Below are 26,246 nucleotides of genomic sequence, written 5' to 3'. Positions count from 1 at the left end.
GGCACCTTCATGGAGGATGCCGTGTGCACATACGGGCATCTGCGTGAAGGATGCTGTACGCATACATCTTGCTTTTATATCATACGCCTTCATATATGTGTGCATGTGCCTTTAACGTTTCTATATCATTCCATGCTGACATTTGAGATGGAGAAAGCAGAATCTTAGAATCAAATCCCTAAGTTAAGTTTTAGGCATCCCTGTCAACCATCACTAACAAAATGTACTGAGGGAGCCCATTTACTTTTGGAGAATCTTAGAAGAGACCACACAAAATATTTAGACGAGAACTCGTGTCACTGAGAAGTTGTGTAATTTGTTCTAAGTCACTCAGTTAACTACTAGCAGAACAGACGGGAGCACCTAAGTCTTCCAATTTTCCTAGATCAGGACTTCGGTGTTCCTTCTAACATACTTCGGAATTGTGTCTTCATCACACGATATGTATTTCGAAGACGTTACCCACACAATTCTTTAAGATCGGCAATCATTCAATTTTATGAAAATATATAACATGTGTTATTACCTAAAGGGGGCCAAACTTAAAGTATATGCCTTGGTTTTTAATATTTATAGAATATTATGTATTCAAATAACTTAAAAAATCAGTTGGTGAAATAGAAATATCAATGGCAGAATTTACTTTTTGGCTGGCAGATTGTGTAGATTTAAGTATTTTATCTGGTTAAATTTTGTATAATAAAATATAAATGCTCCTAAGCCTTTGAAATCAAGGCTTAATAATGATTCTGTTGACATAAAATCAGAAAATAGGAATATAATCTGCTTGCTAATGTTTGCCCCGGTCAATGTCATTCTTAGAAATCAGGCTGTTGTAATCTCATTACTTGGAACGTGCATCCTGTGGTCCTTTCCTCTCTGTGGTTGGCAAAGTTAATTATCCATTGATTGGCTGGCTGAAACAAGACCCATCTGGCTCTGTCGGATATGTTCTATCTCCGTGTGCAGGGCTTGATTATCAGTATTTAGGGAAACTGCTGGGCACCATCTTTGCATATAAGCTGAGAAATTCTCTAGAATTGCTCTTCCTCTGCCTATGCGTCATTGGTGGTACCTTTCCCTCCTCTCTGCTTGATTGGAAAACCTTCTGGGCTCGTGATCGTTTACCGACTCCAGTTACAGTCTGAAAAATGACCGAACTTTGAACTATTTTGCCTTTTCTAAGACTACAACATTTCCCTATTTTTGCTTTCATTTTTGTGTAGTTTGCTGCCATCTGTGCAGGTTCTGTGCCAGGAGGGAGAAAAGGCCTCAGTCCACTTCCTCACACCCCTTTTAACGCGTGTGATTTGGAAGAATCACCTGCCCTTTCTCTTTGCGCTTCAGTTACATTCCCAACCTCTAGCAAATCTGCTGTGCGCTAAGCACCCTTGTGTTCTCAGTTTATACCATTTCTCCTTTTCCTGTCTCTTGTTTTCCTTCTCTATCATCCTCAATGCCCATCAAGGGCATAAACAGTTGAAGGATGGAAAGAAGGGGTGTTTGGTGGAGCTGTTCATGTTGGATGTTTCCTCTTCGCCTAGCCTCTAGCCTCCCACCGAATACAAGCTCCTCCTTCCTTCAACCCTCTCTCAATGCTCCTCCTTTTGTCGTCTTGCCCAGCTCCTGACTCCTGCACCCCTATGCCCTGCACCGGATTCTTCTTTGCCCTCACCAGAGAGTTTTTGTTTGTTTTGAGGAAGATTAGCCCTGAGCTAACATTTGCTGCCAATCCTCCTCTTTTTGCTGAGGAACATTAGCCCTGAGCTAACATCCATGCCTATCTTCCTCTATTTTGCATGTGGGACGCCTGCCACAGTGTGGCTGGACGAGCGGTGCATAGGTCTGCGCCTGGGATCCGAACCCACGAACCCTGGGCGGCCGAAGCGGAGTGCCCAAGCTTAACTGCTGTGTCACTGGATGGGCCCCTTGCTTGTTTGTTTTTGAACCAAGGGCTCTCCTCCCTGAGGCCCCAGAGCTCTGTTATGCCTCCCAGTACGTCTGGCTGCAAGGCTGGGTAGATGCTCAGGGGAATGCCTGCTGATGGCTCCAGAGGGGCCCTACTGATGGTGTGTTTCCTTGAGTGTGCACGTGTCTGTGAGAACGTGTGTGCCTTTCATCGTGGACTTGAATTAAAATGCGATCCTTATATATGACATGGCTTAAAGAAAATGTGGTGTTATTCCAAAATGGGATATTATTCAGACTTAAAAAAGAAGGAAATCCTGTCCTTTGCAATGACATGGATGAACCTGGAGGGCATTATGCTAAGAGAAGTAAGCCAGAACACAAGGACAAATACTGCGTGATTCCACGCACATGAGGTCTTTAAAAGAGTCAAACTCATCACAACAGAGAGTAGGATGGTGATGGCCAGTTGTGCACAGTGAATAAGTTCTAGAGATCTGCTCCGCAACCCTGTACCTGTAGTGAACAATACTGTATTGATCATTAAAATTTGTTAAGAGGGTAGATCTCGTGTTAAGTGTTCTCACCACAGCATCTCCCGGTGACCAGACCATCCTACGGCGTTGGATCATGACCTCTGGGGCGTCTGCTTCAGACGCAGGCAAACCACAACCCATTTCCATGCCTCTGGTTTGTTAATACCCAGGACAAGGCGGCTTGATTAAAAACAAAGCAAAAACCCTAGAAGCGTTGACAGGATAGCTCTCCCCTTGCATTTCGTCTTGTTTTCTGGAGACTGCGTTTGGTGGACTATCTATTAAACCAGCGTCTTATTTCTGTCACCTTCGACAAGCCGAGCTTTCAATCACATATGTGGATGTCTAAGGTGACTTCCTGTTGATGCTGATGAAGTCTTTGGTTTTGTTGAGCCAATCCTTAGCTTTTTCTTATCATTTTGAAAAATAAAGGTGTATTTTTGTTGGCTAAAAGGGTTCCTGTTTACCATTATGTCAGTTACAAGTCCTTAAGAATATTCCACCCTTTGACAGCGGCCTTGAGGAACTCAAGGCACCAAGGGAAGTATTCCTTACGGGGACTTGTCATGTCACTGACCCTCTCCATTGAGTCATGACTCCAGGTATCAACGTGTAAATAAGACCACGTGTGCACTCCTCATGCCCATGGCATTCCCACAGCGCTGCTCTGTCTGCAGGGTGACACCAGCCTTCCTTCAGCTCCCCTCTCCTTCTTCCTGGCACCTACTGAGACCTTCCCCCAGAACGGCATGGGACCTCCAGGCGCTCCATCCCTGAGTGCTTTCTGGAAAATCAGAGTAAATGATGTACGGATTGGAATCCCCTGACTGGACTCCACGGCTGAATGCCCCCCAGCATGGCCTCTGGAGTCCGCTTTCCCTCTGCTCCTGACCCGGTTCCACTCCACAGGCATCCTTCCTTCAGACGCCATCTACTCTCCCTCTGGACAGGCTTCCTCATCCCAACCCTTGGCGAGCCATCTTGTCTGTCCCCTCGTTGGTGCCTGCCCTTCTTTCCTGCCTCCTTCTCCCCTTCCCCAAGCGCCCTGGATCTCGTGCCTTCCCTCCGTCTCAGGGACCTGCCTCCCGCCCCAGTCCTTTCTTTCCGCAGCACTTCCAGTCTCCGCCTCTCTGACGGCAGCTTCCTTCAGTTTTTGTTCCTATCCTTCTACCTCGTCCATGTTAGGGACTTCTCACTACGTTCTGTGTATTTGAGATTCGAGCCATGAGAAGAGCTGGCAGAGCTGAGGGTGCTGTGTGTCTGGGGAGAAGGTGGGAGGCGCTCATGCTCATCAGAAGGTGGGCTGTGTGGCCTCTCCTGTCAACCGCTCCCATCCTCCAGGGTTTTCCTGGGCAGGGTGGAATGGGTTGGCGTCCTGGGAGGTGAGCAGAGGAAGTGGAGGGGGGCGGGGAGCCTTGCTGCTCAGCAGACAGGCTCACCCATGTTCACAGCTTAGCCGCATTGCCTTACCTTACTGACCGCCCACCTCCACCACTGAGCCTTTGTGGTTTTGATTCTCTAAGGGTGAGCCCCCAGTCTCCCGATAGAGGCAGCAGGGTCTCACCTGCCCCGGGAGAGGTGGAGGCGATGGGTGCCTCCGCTTCCCCTGTGGACTTTCACACGACCCTCCTGTGCGCAGCCCTCTCCTGCATGTGGCCCTGCGGCCGTGCTGCGCCCCCAGGTCAGGGACCCTCACGAGTGGGTTCTGGCTCCACTTGTTCTCTGAGTGGCTCCCTTGGTGGGCGCCTTCCAGCTCTCTCTGCTCTCACAGTCCCTTACACTCATCCCCTTCCCTCCACCTTCCAAACTCTGAGGAGGGACCCAGGTCTGCCACCAACTCTCCTCTTTGTCTGTTGGGTTCTGCATCCTTGGTTCCCTGGGCCGAGACCCAGCCACGCGGGGTTAGGGAGGCGGGGAGGTCGCGGCAGGCTTTGACAAGGCATGACACTGCGGTGGAGGGCTCACAGACATTGTGTCCTTTAATTCTTACAATAACTCCGTCTGGGAAAAGGGTTTTATTTTTTTCTACTATATTTTCTACTATTTTTATTTAATTTCTACTTCTTTTCATGGTTGAAGTCATGAATACAATTTGTTTCTTGTTTTTTTTACACATATTTTGTGATAATTGTGGTTTGTATAGATTTTATATTTTCATGGAATCGCTGTCCAATGGTCTATGCTCTTCCTTATAGGAATACTGACAATTACTGTTTATTATAAATAAGGACACAAGCCACATCTTTGGGCAAAGAGAGGCTGTTTTCAATATTTAGGAATTTTCCATTTGAGTGGATTCCTGTAACTACAATGACTCTGTGGAATACTATGAGTGTTTTTAAGATTCATCAGATAAAGTTTCAAGTTGTTTACCAAAATTTAGAAATAATATTTTAAAGAGATTCTTCTCCATAACACCTCATCAACAGTTTGCAATCATAGTATTTTATCTTATCTCTGCTAACTGTATAAATATTATTTTTTTGTGTGAGCAATGCCCTGAGTTCACGTGAATTCTCTAGTTAGGTATCTAATAACGGTCTCTGCCTCAAGTTCAGAATTTTGCCTCCGAATCTTGTCGTCTCCGGACCTCTCACCTCACCTCCCCCAAATCCTCTGCCCCAACCACCCTAAATTCCTGCTCTAAACTGGCCAAGGACGTTCTCGTCTCGTGCGTCCCTCTTGCTGCCTCTGCTTTCTTCTGCCCTCTTTCCTCTCTTCCAGTTTCCACTCCTCTCGAAGGATGGACCTTCGTCCACATCTCCTTGACTGCCCTGGATCCCTTCTGCTGACTCACCTTCCATTCGCTGATTTTCGACAATGCTTAAGTTCCAGATCAATCAGTGCAGCATTTACTGTGTTGCAGTGCTATTTGCACGATTTTTCCTCCTCTTCTTTAGCTGAGCTGCTAAGGGGCAGTTGATGGTTCTTCAGTATTCAGCAAAGAGCTTTTCAAATAATTCTAGTGTGGAAAATGCTTATTTAATGAATGAATATGACATGGGTAAATTACAAGAATTTGTGGCAGACAGACTGTAGAATACATGAATGTGGGAATATATTTATGCTGGATGGAGCAGAGATTCTGGCAACAGCACCTTTCCGTTCTAACATAGCACCTGCTGCTTTTCGTAGATCTGAGTATGTGTTATTTTTTGCAGGAGCATCTGCTTCTCCACTCAAGATACTCTGCACCCCAGAAGGAATAAGACTTCAGTGTTTCATGAAATACTTTACTGAAGAAATGAAAGTGAACTGGTATCACAAGTAAGTACAAGAGCAGTGGACCGTGGCCATGCCGTAGACAAGGGCAGCGCCCTTACAGCTGGGAGGCGAGGCTCCACAGCAACACGTCACAGCACTGACCATCCCCTTGAGACTTTGTCCTTTTGAGAAATGATGGCAGCCTTTGGCTCAGGGCAGGGGGCCATCATGGCAATGGGAGCACCAGGGAAAAGCAGAAAGATAAAGAAACGCCTGCAGGTGCCAGAGACAAATGTCTTCAACGTCTCGGTTTTGCCAAAGGCGGCTCTACTGGGAACACATTTTATCTGGAATCTAGCAGAGAGCTGATGGGAAAATAATATTTAGAAACCACGCTCCGAATTTCCAGTCTGTTGGTTTCCCACTAGATAGATGAAAAAGAAAAGGAGAAAACAAGCCCAATACTTAAACTAAAAGAGGAAAGAAAACACGATCAAGCCCTGTATAAGCAGCAGGTTTTTCTGTATTTCGTGTTCGCTGCTCTGCTGCATCTCCAGGTGGGCGTGGTCACCATTAGAGCCCTTGAGACTTTCATAGAAGTCACAGCATGCAGAAGAGTACCCATCGCCCCAGCCCTTGGATATCCAGCCCCAAGCTTGTCTCTAAAACAACCAGGGAGAGGAGCAGGTCTCCGAGGAAACAGCGCTGATGGGGTCACCATCTCCTGAGCGGTAGCCGCAGACGCAGAACTTCAGAGGGGTGGACGGAGAGGGGCCGTGTCTTGTTGTCTCTCTCCTCTAAGCGGAGGATGTGGGCAACATTCTTAGGCCAATTTTTCCATGACGTCAGTGTTCCAAAATCTAAACTAGTGTCCACATCGTGCCTTTAGATGTTATATTTCTCTAGTTAACATTCCAAAAGATAGACTCTATGGTTATGACTGTTTCACTTTTAAAAGCATTATTTTGTTTAGGTCAATCTATTTGTGAGTAATGGAAGTGCTGAAAAGATCAATATTCTTGGGATTTTTTTTACCCTCTTTAAATGTCGACATGCTGTGCTTTTGTCTTGGATTTTATGCTTTGAAACATAAAATAATTAGATGTATTGGAGTCTTAGGGCACCTGCGTTTGGAATCTTACATATCTGTATTTTTAATAGTCTGGAACTCGGTCTCAGGTGGAGTCATTAAGGTCCCCATATGAAGGGGTCGATTAGGAAAGTGTATCAGAAGCAGGGTCCTTTTTTTGAGGAAGATTAGCCCTGAGCTAATATCCACCACCAATCCTCCTCTTTTGCTGAGGAAGACTGGCCCTGAGCTAACATCCATGCCCATCTTCCTCTACTTTATATGTGGGATGCCTGCCACAGCATGGCTTGATAAACAGTGTGTAGGTCCGTGCCTGGGATCTGAACCGGTGACCCCCAGGCCTGGAAGTGGAACGTTTGAACTTAACTGCTGCACCGCCAGGCGGGCCCCAGGGTCTTCTTACAAAAGCTTCCAGTAACAGGAGCCTCAAAGACTGAAGCTGGAGTATTTTTGTGATATAATTGTTTATAAGGATTTATTTTTAAGACAAATGAGTAAATCTATGGTTCTAGCTGAATCAAACCTTACCCTGGAAAAGGAGAATTAATCGCTTCCTTCTCTGGGCTTCTTTGTTACTTACGGCACACTGCCTTGCAGTGAGTAAGTCATCACACACCGTTGTGAGGAGTGTCATGTATTCCCTCATAAACCTGTCCGTCCTCAGGGAGAACCTGCTCCTGCTTCAGCTTCGTCTCCCTGTGTGTGAGCAGCGGGCTCTGGGCTGGGGGCTGTGGTGCTGAGATTCACATCCCCATATCCCGCCAGAACACACACATGTGTGCTGGCGGAGGGATGACATGTGAGCAGCAGCAAGCAGCCACTTTGTGTTCACACTTAACCCATAGGGTTTCATTTAACCCTCACAAAAGCCGTATGAGTTAGGTATTAATCCCTACGTTTCATAGATGTGGACACTGACGTTTGAGAGGACCATCGATCATTTTGTTCAAAGTCACAGGACTAGTAAGCAAAAGCGCAGGGGTTTAAACCCTAGTTGGTCTGCTTCTAGCCACTACTCAACTGAGGAATGTCTAGCCTTGAGGGAGGAGATGGGTTATAGACAGACAGACGGACTGGGGGACAAGGACACAAATCACGTCTCTGACTTATCAATAAAGTTGTATTAGATGAAAAGGTCACCAGAGACCAACGGAGGAGGTGGCAGCATCATAAATTTCCAGGGACTCATAACAGTGGCGTGGTTCCCATGTTTTCTCTTCTCCAAACAGAACTGTACAACAGAACAAGTATTTCTTTACAATTCAGTAACTAAAATATAACTCAGTTACATTTTACTATTTGACAATTAGACAATATTAAACTGTACATTATATTTTGAAGTTATATTCTATCGCTAAAATATAGTGTTTGATTGTATTTCACTATTTGACCATTGAATAAGTTCTTATTAGATAGCAACTGGAAAAATAGTGCGTAATGTGGAATACGATCTGCCTTTTGAGACTAAATGGCCCACTTGACAAAATCTAGGATGCTGAGGAAGTGCTGTTGAGGACTTGTGCTGTGGACACCCCAATATTTTGTGTTAATGGACGACACGGAAGCCACAGAGTATGATGAGAATTTTGTGAAGTGCGGACGTAAGCAAGGACAATTGTTCTTTGGTTAAAAATGCTGAGTAATATATCAAGGAATGGGAAAGTGCCACTTTAAAGGACGGCTCGGAAACCTATTCAAAATGAGTTAGAAGCGTACAAAGAGAAACTCAGCAAAAATGTTCTCCCAATAAAGGATTTCCCCCTCTTACTCAAAGAAAAGAAATTAATATGTCATCTGGAAAGGGCCAGATCTCAAATTGTGAAAATATTGACCGCTTAAGACTTAGAAGTGTCCCAGCCACTGAAGAAATTTCATGGTGTCTTTATAGAAGAAAAAACAAGAGCTGGCTTTAATTTCAGAATTATATTTTAATGCAACTCGGGAAGCGTTGAAAACCTTCAGGGGTGCCCTGAATTCTCCGTGAACCCTTGAACTAACTGGGGGATGGGGATGCTGTTCTGCCCCGATGTCTGAGGCACCCTTCCTGCACACCCCAGGCTTGTTGGTTGTCACCTAATGTGTCACAAGAGGGGGACGGGAGGGGATCGAGTGGGAAGAGCTGAAGGAGGTGTGGAACCATCTTGGTGACCCCGTGGAGTGGCTTTCGCACTACCTTAACGGGCTCCTGGCCTGAAGCAGCTACCAAAGGTGGGAGGTTCTGATGGTCCCGTCACCCATCAGAAAACCCCAGTGTCTCCTGCCTTTGCTGTGCTCGTGACTCTGGTCAGCATGACAGCCGTGGTGGAAGGTGGCTTGTGTCATAAGCTCCCCTCAGCCTGTGCCGCCTTGTGGGGCTCTTCTTGTGGGAGGTGCTCATCCTCAATACTGTCTCCTCCAGCCAGATGCAGATATTTCCTAGCTTTTGCAATTGTTTCCATTTTATCTACCTCTTTCTTTAAACCGGGAGGCAGTAGATGGGTGGATTTTGCTTGAATGTCTGACCACGCTGAGACGAGCAGGATTATTCATCTCCACTTGGGACACCACGTGGCTGTTTACACTCAGACCTGTGTTCATAGCAGCCTTCAGCTGACTCAGGTTCAACCACCATCCGTAAGGAGTCGAGGATCTGCTTTCCTCGTGCGTCATCACCTGCCTTCCTCTGTGGAGCCACTGTTTATCCTAGACTTAGCTTTTAGACTTCTGAACCGTGTCAGTGCCGACTGCTTGTTTCAGTATTTAATACTTGAAAATATTTCATTTGGAGTAATTTTAGGCTTATAGAAAAGTTGCAAAGACAGTACAGAGAGTTCCTGGAGAGGCTTCACCAGCTCCCATTGATGTTGACATCAGCAAACCCGGGAAATTACCAGTGACAGGATGCTGTTCTCCAGACAACAGACCTCATGCAACTTGCACCTGTTTTCCGGGATGCCACTTTATATTTAGTTGTCCCGTCTCCTTAATCTCGAATCTGCAACTGCTCCCCAGTCTTTCCTTCTTTCACGACCTGGATGTCCTTCAAGACATCTGGTGGAGTATGTCATAGAATGCCCTTCAATTTGGGTGTATCTCATGATTTCCCCTGATTAGACTGAAGTTATTCATTTTTAGTCAAAAAACAACAAAAGCGATGTTGGTATATCTTATCGCTTGGTTGGGTGGTTTGCCAGGCTTCTCCCTTGCAAAGTCACCATTTTCTTTCTTTCTTGTTTTTTTGTGTGAGGAAGATTGTCCCTGAGCTAACAGCTGTTGCCCATCTTCCTTATTTTGTATGTGGGACACCACCACAGCACGGCTTGATGAGCGGTGTGTAGATTTGTACCTGGAATCCTAAACCATGAACCCTGGGCCACTGAAGCAGAGCCTGCAAACTCAACCACTAGCCACTGGGCCGGCCCCAACAAAGTCACCATTTTCCCCTTTGTAATTAATAAATATGTTGGGGACACACTTGGGGACTTTGTAAATCTCTTTGTCCTCTTCAAACTTTTGTCCACAAATCTGAGGATTCAACAGTGAATCTTGCCACAGCAATTATGACTGAAGTTTACCTCCTGATGATCTTTGATTGCCTTCAGTCTTTCTACATTTATTAGAAGTTCCTCTTTATTGTGGAGCCCCTCTGTTGAGGAAGTGCCACCCCTCCTCCCTCATATATTTATTTCTCCAACTATCTGGTACCATCAGTGTGGACTCACGGATGTTTATTTTCTTCTATGGGTATAATCCGATATTAGCCTTGTTGTTGCTGTTATTACTACCTGGCTCAACTTGTCCCAACTTTGGCCCTTGGGAGCTGCTTCAGGTTGTCCCTGTGTCCTTCAACGTGCCCCCAGCTGTTTATGAGAATTTCTTCCTTCCTGGGCCTGTAGGATATTCTTGATTCCTCTCGTGCTTCCCTGCCCCAGCCTGGAATCAATGGCTTCTCCAGGAAGGCCTGTCCCTGGTATTGAAGGGTGGCTTCGGACACCAGGACCTGTGCCTCAGATGTCCCATCGCTGTGGGGTCAGTGTTCTTATGACCTCTAAGCAGATGGGGCTGGGGACTAAGGGGACACAGCCCGACTCAGGTGTGCACACTGATCGGTGCTTATTCTGTGTCTCGTTATCTGTGTATGTGTCAAATTCTGAGTTCAGGTTGATATCTTCGATTCCAGTCCATACCACGGGATTCCCTCAAGCCTCTTGCTTTCCTTACTGGTACCTTCCTTCCCCACCACGAAACCTGGCTCTCACCTATAATAGTGTGACTTACTTTTTTCAATCCTAGTATATTCACATCAAGGAGTTTCAGATTCACTAACTCACATCTTCATGAGAGACCAATTAGAAATCAGAGCATGGTGTTTTGCATGATTTGTGTGGTGTTTTGCACAGTTCTTTTCGTCTCGGCCTTGTAGAGTCCAGTGAAATACTGTTTCCTGACGTAGCTTGGTTATTTCCTTTCTTCCTCACCCTCTTCAGGGTGGTGTGCAATTCTTTTCCGTAGTTAAGCTCATTTGCTACTGCCTGTGTTCTAGTTTGGGTTCCCCGCCCGTTCTCTTGGGCCTCAGTAGTTTATTTTGGGGGTATGTGAAGCACAGCATGGTCTGAGGGTCGGAGCCCAGCAGAAATGTCTGCTGGCCCATCCCCGTCTGCCCCTGTTCACACCCCTTCCCCCACCCATGTAGGTTTCCAATCTGTCTGTGCCTTTTGCACAAATGATCAGACACAGGTCTGCTTTCTTATACTCTCCTCTTCCTTACATTAACATAGATTTTAAATTTTTGTTTGGAATGAAGGAATTTGGTCATGTTTTGTGATCAAATAATAAAACCAAGGAAGAAGTTTTGTCAGATTTGGTCCAGTTAAGTCCCCAAACAAAAACAACAAACAAACAAACAACCCAACAAGCCAAAGTCACTATCTGTATAACAGTAATAATTAATTCCGTGAAAAGATACCCAAGCATCCTGCAGCTGTCTTTGACTGCTAAGACTTGTTTGGCCTTCTTATAAGTTGAGTAATTTCAGTGGAAATCATGGAGGGCGTGGGGTTAGGGTGGGACATGCTGACCCAGGGGAGGAGCTGGAGACAGGAGTCCTCCTGGAGGTGGGCGGCCAGGAATGGGGGATCTGAGCTGGGGGGGATGGAGGGGACTGGTGGGGAGTGTCTGCTCCAAACTCTGCTCCTGGCTGTCTGCTTGAAAGTGGATTCTGGAGAAGAGAATTAGTGCTCAGTCCAGAAAAGGTGAGGGGTCAGCGGTCAAGTGTAGGATTAGTGTATTTCCACTCCTAAGGGCGAGTGGCTTGTCAGGGAACCAGAAGGCTTATGGGCTGCTGAGCTCGAGGAGCAGGGCTTTCCTGCAGCCAGAGCCAAGGCTGGTGGCAGAGCCTGGAGCTCCGGTCATGGACGCAGGGGGTCTGGGAAGTGCACAAGCAGGTCAGTTGTGGTGTGGTGTGGCGTGGCGTTTTGTGGACACCCCCTCCTCAGCTGCTGCAGTGGTCTTTGCCCTTCCTCACGGCTGCGCTGACGCCGTGTGGATGCCAAAGGTCGTCACTGAAAGAAGCTCTGGGTGCAGCAGAGTGGCTTTCTTTAACTTACACTTGAATGACAGACAGCTCCCAAGGCCAAAGGCCATCGAGGCAAGGCCAGCGGAGCAGCTGTTTGCGGTGTGTCTGTCTGTCTCTGCTGCCGCTGGGCAGTGGTGTTGATCACATTGAAGTTGGGAGGACATTTGTACCTATCAAGAGCTGTTTGGTGAAAGCTCGAATTCATGGCTGCCTTTTCCATTGTCTTATATGTCCAAAAAAAAAGAAAATCGAGTTTTTTCTTCCTACAAGCAACTTGCTAACAGTAGGACAGATCACCATTGGAACAGGACATATTTCAATAGAAGATAAATGCCTCTAAGGCTGAAATGATCGCTACGTCCCGGAGCATTTGTAAGGTGACTTTGGGGCCAAATGAATTTCGCCTGTTGAATGAAGCCACGTACCATGCGACTGAGAACACGGAGACTCATCAGCTTTTCCTCACGGCTCTGACAGCTTAGGTCTCAGGCTTTCGGCCACGCCCCACAGAAGGGATTCTAGACTCCGCCTGTCTCTGTGTCGCACACACAGCAGAGGCTGGAACGTCCTCACCGGTGCCTGCAGAGCACAGCAATTTCAGTGCATAATTTCGCTCTTCTAGGAAGACGCATTTGAATTCGTGGAGGTAAAGCAAACAACTTCTCCAGCCCGAGTCCCACACCCGCGGCATAACGAGCCAGGGGCTGCCTCTGGTGATGCTCTGGCAGCCACGGTGTGAATGTAGCAAACTCAGGCAATCCTTTTTTACCCCCAACAGTTGCTAGCACAATTTTCGGTGCAGAGTGCAAATCCCCAGGCCTGGTGGAAACAGTCCGCTTCTCAGCTGAGCAGGGAGCACGTCACGGATCCCAAAGCAACGTCCACTCCTCACAGGGAGGGCAGGTTGTGGGTCCTGTGGTTGGGACGGGCAGAGGGAGGGCCTTGGTCCTGTGTAGCAGACGGCTCATGCTAAAATCCCTGCCTGGTCAGTGAGTCTTGCTTAGGAAGCTGTCACTAATATTCGCTCGTGTTTGTGCACATGCATGACTGTCTCTATCTGAACTTTGAGGCGTTGAGGCCAACCTCACACCAAGAGCTCCAACAAAGGGAGTGCGACCAGACATCGCAGGCCATCTGTGTTGGTAAAATGCGTCTTTCTCACGCTATTCCGCACACTTGTTAGCGGCTGTTTTCCTGGGTGTAGTACGATAGCGGGTAAATGGTTACAGCGGCCTCAGTCCCCACCGTCTACAATGGTGACTTGCCGATTGGTCTACAGAATACCCACTTGGGAGTGCGCACAGGGGATAAAGAAGCCCCTTCATCAAGCTGTGACTTTTCGATTGCATGCTGCTGTCTGTTTCTGTCTGCAGGTTGGCACAGATGCGCTGCTCACCGTTCTTAGCATTGTGGGGTTTGGGGTTGAATGGCTGATCCATTGCACAGTATATTTTCTTTGAAAGAGCGTTTTCCTCTGCAGAGCTGAGAATCACTATGTAAAGTCCGATTGTCTTTGGTACATGGGAACGAGTATGTCTGAGCACTGGAATGGCCTGTCCGTCACCTTAATAATGACGATGCTGCTCTGAGCAGACGGGACAGCCCGTGCTGAGCGTGTGCCTCAGGTGCTGGCTGCCCCGAGCCCTCACGGCTCACAGAGCTCTGCCTTTATTATGGGCCTAATGGATTTTGTTGAATGAAAGATGTACTGGATAAATGGCTATCATGGTGAGGAGGGTTGGAGAATTCATTTTCCCAAATGAACACAGGGGATGCATGGTTACTGGCAAGAGTAACCAAACACACCATTATAGGCGGTTCTCTGCCAGCCCCAGCACCACTGACTTTGCTGGGGTTCCACTTTCCTGGAGCTGGTGCATGACAGAAATAGACCCACATTCTAGTTTCTGTCTGTCCCAAGTCTTACTCTTCACATGCCCCTGATTATAGCTTCCACAAACCTTTCTCACTCCCTGGAGATCAAAGTAGCTTTAGGAAATAATTGACACGCATTTGAACTCCACGAGCAGGCTGGCTTTACATATTGCACACGCTGTGCGGAGTGCACACTACCTTACAAGGCAGGAATGGTATCCACTGTTTATTTTTATTTCAAGTTTTAAAAAATTGTGATAAAATATATAAAGCATAAAATTTACCATTTTAACTCTTTTTTTTTGTGAGGAAGATTGTCACTGAGCTAACATCTGTGCCAATCTTCCTCTGTTTTATGTGGGATGCCGCCACAGTGTGGCTTGACTAGCAGTGCTAGGTCTGTGCCCAGGATCCGAAGCTGCAAACCTCGGGCAGCTGAAGTGGAGCACGTGAACTTAACCACTATGCCACCGGGCCGCCCCTGTTGTAACCATTTTTAAGTGTGCGGCTCAGTCACATTAACTACATTCACACTGTTGTGCCACCATCACCACCATTGATCTCCAGAACTTTTTCACCTGGCAGAACTGAAACTCTGCACCAATTAGACGACTCCTCATTCCCCCATCCTCCCCCGACCCCAGCCCCTGGGACCCCCCCATTCCGCCTTCTGTCTCAGTGAACCTGGCTACTCTGAGTACCTCATATAAGTGGAATCATACACTAATTGTCTTTTTGTAACTGGCTTATTTCACTTGGCGTAATGCTTTCAAGTTTCATCCTTGTAGTATGTGTCGGAATTTCCCACCTTTTTAAGGCTGAATAATATTCCGTTGTATGTATAAACCACATTTTGTTTATCTATTTATCTGTCCCTGGACACTTGCGTTACTTCCACCGTTTTGCTATTGTGAATAATGCTGTTATGAACATGGATGTACAGATACTTGGTTGAGTCCTTACTTTCAATTCTTTTGGATACGTATCCAGAAGTGAATCCCTAGATCGTATGGTAATTCTATTTTTGATTTTTTGAGGAAAAAAATGCCATACTGTATAGAATATTTTTAAGTCCATTATGTAGTGGGCAATAAGCATATATTAAATAACAATGTATCTTTAAAAACTAAGTATCAGATTTAACTTTAGAAGGTTTTCAGATATGAGCTATTGATGTAGTTAATAAATTTATAGTATCCAGAAAAACCTATTACGACATTAGCCTTGGCAAGTTAGAAAAGGCTCCACACCCAACCATGTAATATTGTCCCATAGGTATCTCCTACATAAAATGAACTTCTAAATTGAAATATGTTCGGGTTACATTTTTAACAGAGATGCTAAGGTTGCGTCTAGTGAGCACATGAGGATTGGAGGGAGTGAAGACATGGCCTGGCTGCAGATCTGTGAGCCCACGGAGAAGGATAAAGGAAAATACACGTTTGAGATTTTTGATGGCAAAGATAACCATCAGCGCTCACTGGACCTGTCTGGTCAAGGTAAGATCGTTCTTCCTTAGCATCTAGTAATTTTGTATTTAGTGATCTGTATAGATGCTGAGAGCAAAACAATCTGATTTTAACATTTTCATTCAGAGAAAATTATTTCTGAATGATCAATTTATTCACTTGGGTGTTTGTCAGTTTTCATGAAGCAGACTCAGTGGGAGAGCATCCAAGTGAATGCACACACGCCGTTCATTCACAGCCTTTGTTAAACGCATAGTAACAATAGTAACACATTGAGTAAACATGTGAAAACAGGTACTAACACAGGAACTGTTTCCTTCCAGCTTTTGATGAAGCATTTGCAGAGTTCCAGCAGCTCAAGTAAGACTTGCATGTTGGCTTGTTGTGCTGCCACCTGGGGTACCGTTGAGGTGGGGTCACTGGGCCAAGGGTGGGCACATCTATGGAGGCCTAGGGGACCCAAGGACTGTGATGTTCCCAGGAGCCGAATAAAAATGGCCATTTAAGCAATTCAATACGTAGAAGGGCAGGCGTTCTTCTAAACTGTAAGTTTATAAATCAACTTTCTAGAGTCATAATAACCCTTGTTGCTTTAAGTGATTAAAATAATGAATTTCTGAAGTAGTGATAATTATGTCAACATATCGTACAGAAAAATCTTCAGTTTCGATTTTTTTAAGACTAATTTTTTAGAGCAGTTTTAGGTTCACAGCAAAACTGAGGAAAAGGTACAGGTTTCCCCTATACCCCTTCCCCCCCGGCCTCCTCCACGGTCAACAACATCCCCACCAGATAGTACATTTGTTAACAATCGATGAACCCGCACTGACACGTGATCATCACCCAGAGTCCATAGATTACATTAGGGCTCACTCTGGGTGTTGTACATTCTACGGGTTTGGATAAATGTATAATGACACGTATCCACCATTTTAGTATCATACAGAGTAGTTTCACTGCCCTAAAATCCTCTGTGCTCCATCTGTTCATTCTTCCCTCCTCCAACCGCTGGGCACCACAAGTTCTTTTACCGTCTCCACAGTTTTGCCTTTTCTAGAATCTCGTGTAGTTGAAAGCACGCAGTGTGTGGCCTTCTCAGAGTGGCTTCTTTCACTTAGTTATTTAAGTTCCTCCATGTCTTTTCATGGCTTGATAGCTCATTTCTTTTTAATCATATTCCATTGCCTACAGCAACTTTTTAAAGAATGATTGGGATTTTTAAATGAGTCTGAGTTTTAGAGTATCCAAAACTAAGAACAGTCGTTGGCCCACAGTAGTTTGTTCAATAAATATTGGTTGAAAAGATGACTAAGATATATCAGAAACTGACCATGTAAAAAGTATCTAAAAATCTCCAATTCAATCTGGTGAATTTGGTGAAAAAAACCCTCTCCAACCTACGAGTTTGAACGCCATCTTTTCTGGGGGTTTTAGCAGCTGGAAGACCACATCTTCCCTCTCAAGGTGGGCGGTGGGCAATGGGTGACATCAGGAGCCATCTATGGACATGGTTCCTCAGATCCCGAATGTGTTCTGCTGGGAGGAAGCAAGGTGTTCATCCTCCCCGCTGCTCTCCTCTCGAGCGGACCTCTGAAGCGCGTGATGCTCCTTGCTGACGGCATTTAATTGCGTCTCTCTCTTTCTCTCCCCTCCACCCCCCCTACCTCTCAGGGCAGCGGCTTTTGCAGAGAAGAGTAAGTACATGTCAGATTATAACAAACACAATGTATTGTTTAGGGTGGGGCAAAAGGGTCCATGTTTTAGAGTGTTAATTTTGCATGTTAAGTAATGAACCGCAATCTGTCTCACTCTGACTTGAAACCACCCCACTCCGCCTCTCCACGTGGATGCTCCTAATTCTGCAAAAACGTCCCACGCCACCCGGCCCAGCCGCCGGGTCAGCCTAGCTCCTGCTTACCCACCTGCCTCCTTTCTCCTCTCGTCCTCCTCCACTTGTTCTATGTTCTCTGTGGGACGGTCAGTCAGGGGCAGCCCCAAGAGGAGACAGTTTGGCTGGTTGGAATAATTTCCTTGGGCTTTGGGCTGTAGGGTGGTCCTGGCTGCCTGGCACCCAGCCCTGAATGACTCAGGAGGAGAAATCTTGCCTCCTGGGTGCAGGGCAGGTAGAGGGGCCTGACTCTGGGTGGCTGGTGGGCACATCAAGGACAGGCCACTGGCTGGGGCCCTTTGCTGTCTCTGAGGATTGGTAACTGGGAGGGGCAGTCTCTCCCCAGCCAGGAAGGATTTTTAAGATGTCAAACATCATATTATAGTGATCATTAAAAACACATATAATACACCACCCTTGCAAAATCCTGCTCTCCAATGCCCTGGATCCCTCCGCTTCCTGGCTGAGTCGTAGACTGCGGTGTGCTCCATGGTGAGCCCTTGATGAGTTCATCCTCTCGGGGGCCCCTCACATTCCACATCTCCCTACTGCGTTTCACGACCTTACCCTGGGCAGCATCAGGGCCCTCCTCCCTGTGTCCTTGGCACGTGGTTTATCCCCCCAGGAAACACCTTTCTTGTTTGTGTGCCTTCGCCAGGAGAGCACCAGGTCCTCCCTGTGCTCATTTTGCACCCCAGGGTGCCCAGCAGGGGCTTCTCCCTGGGGACATCTCTGTTGACAGTGACCTCACCTGAATCCCCTTCTCCTTACAGATCGTGGCAAGGTGGTTGGTGGCTTACCTGATGTGGTGACCATAATGGAGGGCAAGGTAAGGACAGACAGCTGGGCACAGTTAGGACAGCCTGGGGTTCCAACAACGCAGGCCAGTCTGAAGCTGTGGGGCTGTTGGGCCATTGGGCCAAGCACAGGGAACCTGGACAGTGGGCTACATGTTGCTCAGCCTCCAGAGGGCTGGGAGCTCCCTACCCACTGCCTGCCTGGCTTAGGCTGCCTCTGATAACCCTCGTATGGTCAAGGGATAGAGAGTTTAATCTTCTGAGTCCACAAATGACCCCTTGCAACCATGTGCGTGACTCAGGCACCGCAAAGCAGGTGTTGCGGCAACACCTGCTTCTCATGCACCTGGTCCTGGGTGTTCAAAGGAATAATCGACTGGGATCAGGTGGGCCACACCCATACCCACCTTCAAGAAGGTGGGAACCACTCTCTTCAAGTGTGAAATGAAAAAAAAAAATCTCTGCTCCATTTTTTAAGGTCATTTTGGAACATATAATGGAAACTACTTATTGAGGTTTTAATTTGTTACCTGTCAGTGGAATTACTGATGTCTAATGGGGTACTTCAGAGATTCTATCTCAACGTTATGGGGACATGGGTACCTGAGAGAATTTTATTAAGCCAAAATACAAAAATTTATAGACTTTTTCTTTAGTGCTAAAAAAAGCCTAGAGTTGGGGGCAGAATAGTCGTGAATCTCACAATAAAGACGTAATTGAGAAATTAGCAATAGTGTTACTCTCTCATAGGCCGGAAGTACATTTTAAGGAAGTGTTAACAATGCATTTGCTGCATCTGATTTACTGCAAGACAAATACTCTCTGGGTTTTCCAGAGAAATTGGTAAAATGGATCCATAAGTCTGAATATAAAGGAAATTTAGAAACAGGCTAAACGTATCTACTCTCAAATGTAGAGCTTGCTTACCTTCAAATTTTTTAATTAACTTAAGCCATGGATTAATGCTGAGAATAAATAGAAAAAAATTACCATTGATTTTTCTCATGAGCTGCCACATGAAACTGTGAAGTTCTTTGCATCCTGCTCTTTTTCGATCCCTGGTGTCTAGCATGGTGCTTACATATATAAAGAGCGGGTTCACTAAATGAATGATGGGAAAGACAGATAAAGACAACTGGGTGTGAGGGAGGGCCCATCCCACTCAGAGGCAATCTGACTTTTCGGTTTCTAACTCTCCCTCTCTGCCCACCCGTCCCTCTCGAAGACCTTGAATCTGACCTGCACGGTGTTTGGAAACCCTGACCCCGAAGTGGTGTGGTTCAAGAATGACAAGGACATCGAGCTCAGCGAACACTTCTCCGTCAAGGTGGAGCAGGCCAAGTACGTCAGCTTGACCATCAAGGGGGTGACCTCCGAGGATTCCGGCAAGTACAGCATGAACGTCAAGAACAAGTACGGGGGTGAGAAGATTGACGTCACCATCAGCGTATACAAACACGGGGAAAAGATCCCAGACGTGTCGCCGCCCCAGCAGGCCAAGCCGAAGCTCATACCAGCGTCTGCCTCCCAATAAAGGGAGTAGCCACCTGGAGATGGAAAAAAATGCCTGAAAGTCATCGGAACGCTGTGTGCTTGTTCCAAAGGGGTGACGGAGCAATGTCCTGTGTGGCCAGATCATTGATCGTGCATTGTGCTTTTAATTTTGGTATTTGGTTCTATCAGTTTATGTCCATCGAAAGGGAAGAGCTAATGTTTGCCATAAGGCTATACAACTTCGTTTGCACATTCTTGAGGGAGAATGGGCTGGAAGATGACAGCCACTGATATGGGCACCTGGCGGTCTGTGCAAAGCCACTGTCCACACTGGCGGCTGTAGTCTTGGGTGCTGACGAGATCCAGCAGCTCTGAAATCATGGTTGTAGAGCCTTTTAAGCATGTGTTAGTTGGTTATGCTCAGTTTTCTCTTGCTTCAGACTAATAAAACTTGAAAAGGCAACTGGTTGTGGCTTTCCTGTTGCGAATCGTACCTACTGACATCTTCTTACACTTCTGGCTCGTTTCATTATGGATGATTGTGCAGTTTCACAGCTGGTAGCGTGCAAACAATGTGCCCACAACCCTGAGAGCCCGGGACGGTCAACCCCACTAGAGGTAGAGCTCCCTCCCACTGCCTGATGCCTGAGGGCTGGGTGACAGGCACCTGAACCTGGCCAGGAGAGGACCCAGAAGGGCATAATGCCAGAGAAGCTGTCCAGCTTGTGCAGGCTTAGAAATGCCAAGTGGGGATGGTGAATCTAGAAATCTCAGTTGAGGAAACCGAAATGCATAAATGGCTCTGTTCTTTTTCAGTGTGCTAATTGGCTAGTAAGGGACTTCAAAAGAAAGGAAACACTCATTCGAAATGATCGCTGTAGTAGTCACAGAGGGAAAGTTAAACCTTGGCTGACTGCAGAAGGTCTCTCGGTGAGGTTAAAAAGAGGGCAGAGGATGAACATACCCTTTCTTTGAACTTTTTCTTCCTTTTTTGGAAAGCGGCTGAGATTCCTCTGGCACAAAAATGCCATCTCAATATTTTAGTTTTATATGAAACATATTGCTATATAACAGGAAAAGCTTTGATAGTTCAGAATATTTTCTCTCTCTGCATCATTAAGGTCAATCCCAACTCTAGGATATTGTGTTATATTTTCCTAAGGTAATAAAAGAACTCACGAAATTTAAATATGTCCCTAATAATACCAGCCAGCTGAGCAGGTTTCCATAGCAGGTAAAGCGAGCATCAGCAAGAATTTTTAAAATTATTTTTACCTTCTCTGTTGTGCAGGTAAACTTTAGCTGAGTTTGTTATTATTGCATAGCGGAGAGTATATCTAAAAACTCTCTTGGCAAGGGAAAGCCTAGACTGATTTTTCTATATTTGACCTTTATTTAGTTAATCAGAACTCACTCATTTTCCAGTTTAAGTAGTCATTTTTGTTTAGTAATCGTGGTTCATGGGAAAGAATGAACTGGTTGTGAATTTTTTAAAGCCATATAATTTTTTTAAGTAGACTTTACTTTTTAGGTTCATGGCAAAATTCAGAGGAAGATACACAGATTTCCCATAGACCGCCTGACCCCCTAAGATGCACAGCCTCCCCTTTATCAACATCCCAGCAGATGGCACATTTGTTACAATTGATGTACCTTTATTGACACGTCATCTTCACCCACAGTCCCCAGTTTAAATCAGAGTTCACTCTCGGTGTCGAACATTCTCTGGGTTTGGACAAATCTGTACTGACATGCATCCACCATTACAGTATCACACAGAGTAGTTTCGCTGCCCTAGGAACCCTCTGCCCTCCGCCTTTTCATCTCTCCCTCCCCACAACCCTGGCAACTGATCTCTTTACTGTCTCCATAGTTTTGACTTATATTTTTAAAATATGCTTTTTATTTTTGAATAATTTTAGGTTTACAGAAAAGATGCAAAAACCGTGCAGAGGTTCCCATGTACCTCCCATGCAATGTTTCCCATTGTTAACATAGTGCAATTCCGTGGTACCTTTGCCAAAACAAAGGGACTGACGTTGGTATGTTAACTATTAACTCAGCTCCAGATGGCATTGGATTTCCCTGGGTTGCCCCTTGGTGCCCTCTCCACCCCAGGATCCCATCAGGACACCACGTTGCGTTAGTTGTCACTTCTGACCAGTTCCCTCTGGTCTGTGGCAGTCTCTGTCTTCCCTTGATTAGACGGGGGCTCTGGGCTTTTGGGAGGCAGACCCCAGCAGGGAGGTGCCCTTCTAGTCACATTCTGATTATAACTTTGGGTTACAATCCAATACTCTGCTCTTTCTTTTGTCGCCCAGATGGTTCCAGCGTTGGCCCTTGGGCGTTCTTCTGGGGCTACTCTGGGTCCTTCTGCCGTTGCTTTTCCAGCACGTCCTTATCTCTCACACTGCCGGACACTCCAGGCTCGTCTTGCCTTTTCCCTACCCAGACTCAGCCATTTCTCCAAGGACTCCTGGACCCTTTTATTGGAGAATGGGATTTAGAAGCCAAGGTCTGGGCGCTGGGGTCATTTAATATTTTTTTAATCACATATTGCACACCTTTCCCCTGCTGTATTTATGCAGATATCTTGCCACATAGGTAATGTCACTATGATTATCAATTACTCCCTGGGAGGTGGGATGTGAGGAACTAAGTACCTGGGAAAGATATCTAGGTCATCTAGGAAACCCTGGGCTTCTCCTCTCTCTGAAGAAGTGCTGTCTACCCTTCACTCTGTAGAGTCCATCCCTGTGTTGGGAGGAAGCACTGACTTAGGACCAAGAAGCGGGAGGTGGTTAGAGCTCATCGCTCAGCTAGGGGAAGCCGCCGGGTCTCGGTGAGCCTGCCATCCTCCACCTGAAGGCGCGTTCATGTCACAGCGGTGAGATGACGCAGATTCCAGAATCGAAAACGCTCTGAGAAGTACAAAGCAGTTGGCTGAGGTACTGATTGTGTGAAAAAAAACGTATTTAATTTCAGAACCACGTGAGAGTCCATTTCATATGTTGTACATGTCACACTCTCTGCCCCCTAACACTTTGGTTCAAGTTTCTCAAGAACAAGGTCTTCTCTCACACTGCCATAGAGCAGTTATCAAACAAAGGGAACTGACCTTTGACACAGCACTTTCATCCATAACCATCCCCTAACCTTGCCGGTCACCCAGTAACATCCTCTGGATGGCGTTCCCCCGAGTCCAGGATCCAGGCCAGGACCATGTGCTGCATTTAGTTGTCGCATCTTTTGACTTTCCTCAAATCTGGGACAGTTCCTCAGCCCTTCTTTGTCTTTAATTACACTGTAAATCTTGAAGAGTACAGGTCAGTTATTTTATGGAGTATTTCCCCATCTGGGTTTGCGATGTTTCCTCATGATTAAATTCAAGCCACGCATCCCTGGTTGTGTTACTGTTTGGGTTAGTCAGAGTTCTCTAGAGAAACAGAACCAATAGGATATAGATAGATAGATAGACAGATGATAGACATAAGAGGAGATTTCTCACAGGAATTGGTCATGTAGTTATGGGGGCCAAGAAGTTCCCCCTCTGTTGTCTGCCAACTGGAGACCCAAGAAGCCACTGGTAAAACTCAGCCTGGATCCAAAGGCCAGAGAGTTGGGGGTGAGGGAGGAGAGCTGATGGTCTGAGTCTCCATATAAGTCGAAAAGCCTGAGAACCCGAAGCTTTGACGTCCGAGGGCAGAGGATGGATGTGTCAGCTCAAGCAGAGAGAGGGAATTCACCCTTCCTCCACATTTTTGTTATATTCAGGCTCTCAGTGGATTGGAGGATGCCCACCTCACTGGGCAGGGCAGATCTTCTCTACTCAGCCACCAATGCAAACGCTAATCTCTTCCAGAGACACCCTCACAGACACACTGAGAAATAGCTTTAGCAGCTCTCTGGGCACTCCTTAGCCCCAGAAAGTTGACACATAAACTACCCATCACACTGCAACGGTGGTGTGCTGTCCTTCCAGGCGGCCCATTCAGAAGCACACAATGCCATCTGTTCTTCATGGTGATGTTAATTTCAGCCCATGATGAGAGTGGTCAGGCTTCTCCATTCGACACTGCATGGTGACTATCTGTCCCCTTGTTGCTCATAGGCCCTGGGGAGACACCACAAGGTCATGGAAACATCCTGCTTCTCCTCACCTTCCCACCTAGGTGTGGCATCCATTGATAGTTCTCGTCTGAGTCGAGCTTTGCTCTAATGCCTTAAAGGATGACGTTTCTGACAGCAGCACCCTCCACGTTTCTCATTCAGCATTCTGCTCTTCTCTAGCCATCACTCATCCATGTATTTCTTCATCTATATCGATTTTTACATCTATGTGAAGATCTATATTTATCCATCATCAGACTAGGCTTATGGATTTTCTTATGTCACAAGGGATTGTGACATTTTACTGTCCTTATTTATTCTTAGGCCCAAATTGTCCAAATTCAGCTGGAATGACTTGTTCGGGATTTGGTGCTTAGTGTGGGATTTCCGTTTTGGGGGTGATCTTGTCTGTGTGTCACCTCCATCTCCCACCTCTGCTCCTTCTTCACAGTCTCTGTGGCTTCCTCTCTCTCACTTTCAGCATCCACAGACTGGAATTTGGTGTGTGCTTTCCCACTGGTAATCTGAAGTTTGTGGTGACCTCTGTCCCTGGAGAATGCTCACGTCAAGGTTCCTATGTGTGTTCATTTTTGCTCCTTGCTGCAGCATGAACAGCTCATGACTGAAGATACAGGAAGATACAGTCTTCCTTCTGTTTCACAACCATAGGCGTCAGCTCACTTCAACCCCCTGTAAAAACAAAGTTTGTGGTGGCCCAGGGTCCTGCACTGAATCCCAGCTCAGTGACTGGCCAGCTTTTTTATTAGGGGCAACTCACTTGGACTCTTTGTGCCTTGTTTTCTTTTAACTACAAAAATGGAGGAGATGATGCCTTTTATGAGGGAGTGTGATGTGTGTTCTGATAGCTCGGTGATACCAAGAGTGAATTTTGGATTCAGATGATTACGAAATGTGGTGGTTAGAGGTGGAAGTGGGGCTTTTTAAATAAATCAACCATCTGTTAAAAATGTCTATCAGTTCAACAGTTTCTATGGCGGTCGTGTGAGAATAGACACAAATTAATATAAATCAACCATGGAAGGAGGCTCTGAGACTCTGAGCCTGAGAGGAAAATAGGTTGAGCATATGGGAATGTAAATAATTGAAATATGACTCAGCATTCATAAAAATTTGGCTTCATCAAACTAGTAATGTTGCCAGTCATCAGCTTCCAAAACTGAGACAAGAGCTAATACGCGTATAGCAGCTTAAGTATTCTTGCTAGCTCCCTATCACTCAAAGGATGTGATAATGCTTCCGAGTATCTATCTGAAGGAAATGAAATCACTATCTTGAAGAGATCTCTGCACCTTGCTCTTCATTGCAGCATTATTCACAATAGTCAAGATATAGAAACAAACTGTCTGTGCATGGATGAATGGATAAGGAAGACGTGGTATATATATACAATGGAAAATTATTCAGCCATGAGAAAGAAGGAAATCCTTACATTTGCAAAACACGGATGAACCTTGAAGGCGTTATGCTAAATGAGATAAGTCAGACAGAGAAATACAAATACGGTATGATCTGACTTATACGTGGAATCTAATAAAGGCTAAATGCATAGAAACAGAGAGTAGAAGGGTTGTTGCCAGGAGCTGGAGGTTGGGGAAAATGGGGAGTTGTTGGTCAAAGGGTATAAATTTCTAGCTATTAAGATGAGCAAGTTCTGGAGGTCTAATGTACAGCATGGTGACTATAGTTAACAATGCTGGATTGTATACCTGAGGGTTGCTAAGAGAGTAGATCTTAAGTGTTCTCAACACACACACACACACACACACACACACACACACACACAGTGGTAATTATGTGAGGCGAAGGCTGTCTTAACTAACCTTATGTGGTAATCACTTTGTAGTATATATGCATATCAAATCATCATCTTGTACACCTTAAACTTACACTACTTCATATGTCAATTGTATCTCCATAAAAATGGGGGAAAATGTGTTAACATGTTAAACTCATGTGGGAAATAAAGATTTTGCGTCTTCTAAAAGTAAAAAATTAAGACTGTCCACATCCTATTTTTAAGAAATAATTTTGAAACCACCTCATTCATTTTCACGTCACTACTCTCAGTCCCAGCCAGAAAGAAATTTGTGAGATTAGAGAAGGGTTGGAGATTCCCTTCTGGGAGCCCTGTTTTTTTTTCCCAAATGTAGAGGGAGGATTGGTCCCAGGAGAACTTTCTGCAAGGCAGAACGCCCAGGATCGGGGAGGGATCACCCATTTTGCAGTATTCAGCACACCTCACCTTATGTCACACGAACCCTGAACACCGAGATGCTCTGCAGAGAAACAGACGGGAACTT

The 26,246-nt window shown here is 45.9% G+C and overlaps 1 protein-coding gene across 2 annotated transcripts in view; it reads left to right on the top strand.

Annotated features, from left to right (window-relative positions):
- MYOM2 (myomesin 2) overlaps positions 1-20,278 on the top strand; it is a 92,511-nt gene extending 72,233 nt beyond the window's left edge. For both annotated transcript variants that reach the window (XM_046648741.1, XM_046648739.1), the window contains 6 exons: positions 5,606-5,711; positions 15,503-15,666; positions 15,960-15,996; positions 17,308-17,330; positions 18,298-18,353; positions 19,547-20,278. In XM_046648741.1, the coding sequence (XP_046504697.1) occupies positions 5,606-5,711; positions 15,503-15,666; positions 15,960-15,996; positions 17,308-17,330; positions 18,298-18,353; positions 19,547-19,855 (695 nt within the window). In that variant the 3' untranslated portion in view covers positions 19,856-20,278. The remainder of the gene's footprint in view (positions 1-5,605; positions 5,712-15,502; positions 15,667-15,959; positions 15,997-17,307; positions 17,331-18,297; positions 18,354-19,546) is intronic.
- The last annotated feature ends 5,968 nt before the right edge of the window (positions 20,279-26,246 follow it).

The sequence above is a fragment of the Equus quagga genome, chromosome 22, assembly GCF_021613505.1.
Source record: "Equus quagga isolate Etosha38 chromosome 22, UCLA_HA_Equagga_1.0, whole genome shotgun sequence".
Taxonomy (NCBI): domain Eukaryota; kingdom Metazoa; phylum Chordata; class Mammalia; order Perissodactyla; family Equidae; genus Equus; species Equus quagga.
The sequence above is the reverse complement of the archived record's forward strand: the minus strand, read 5'-3'. Positions and strand labels throughout refer to the sequence as shown.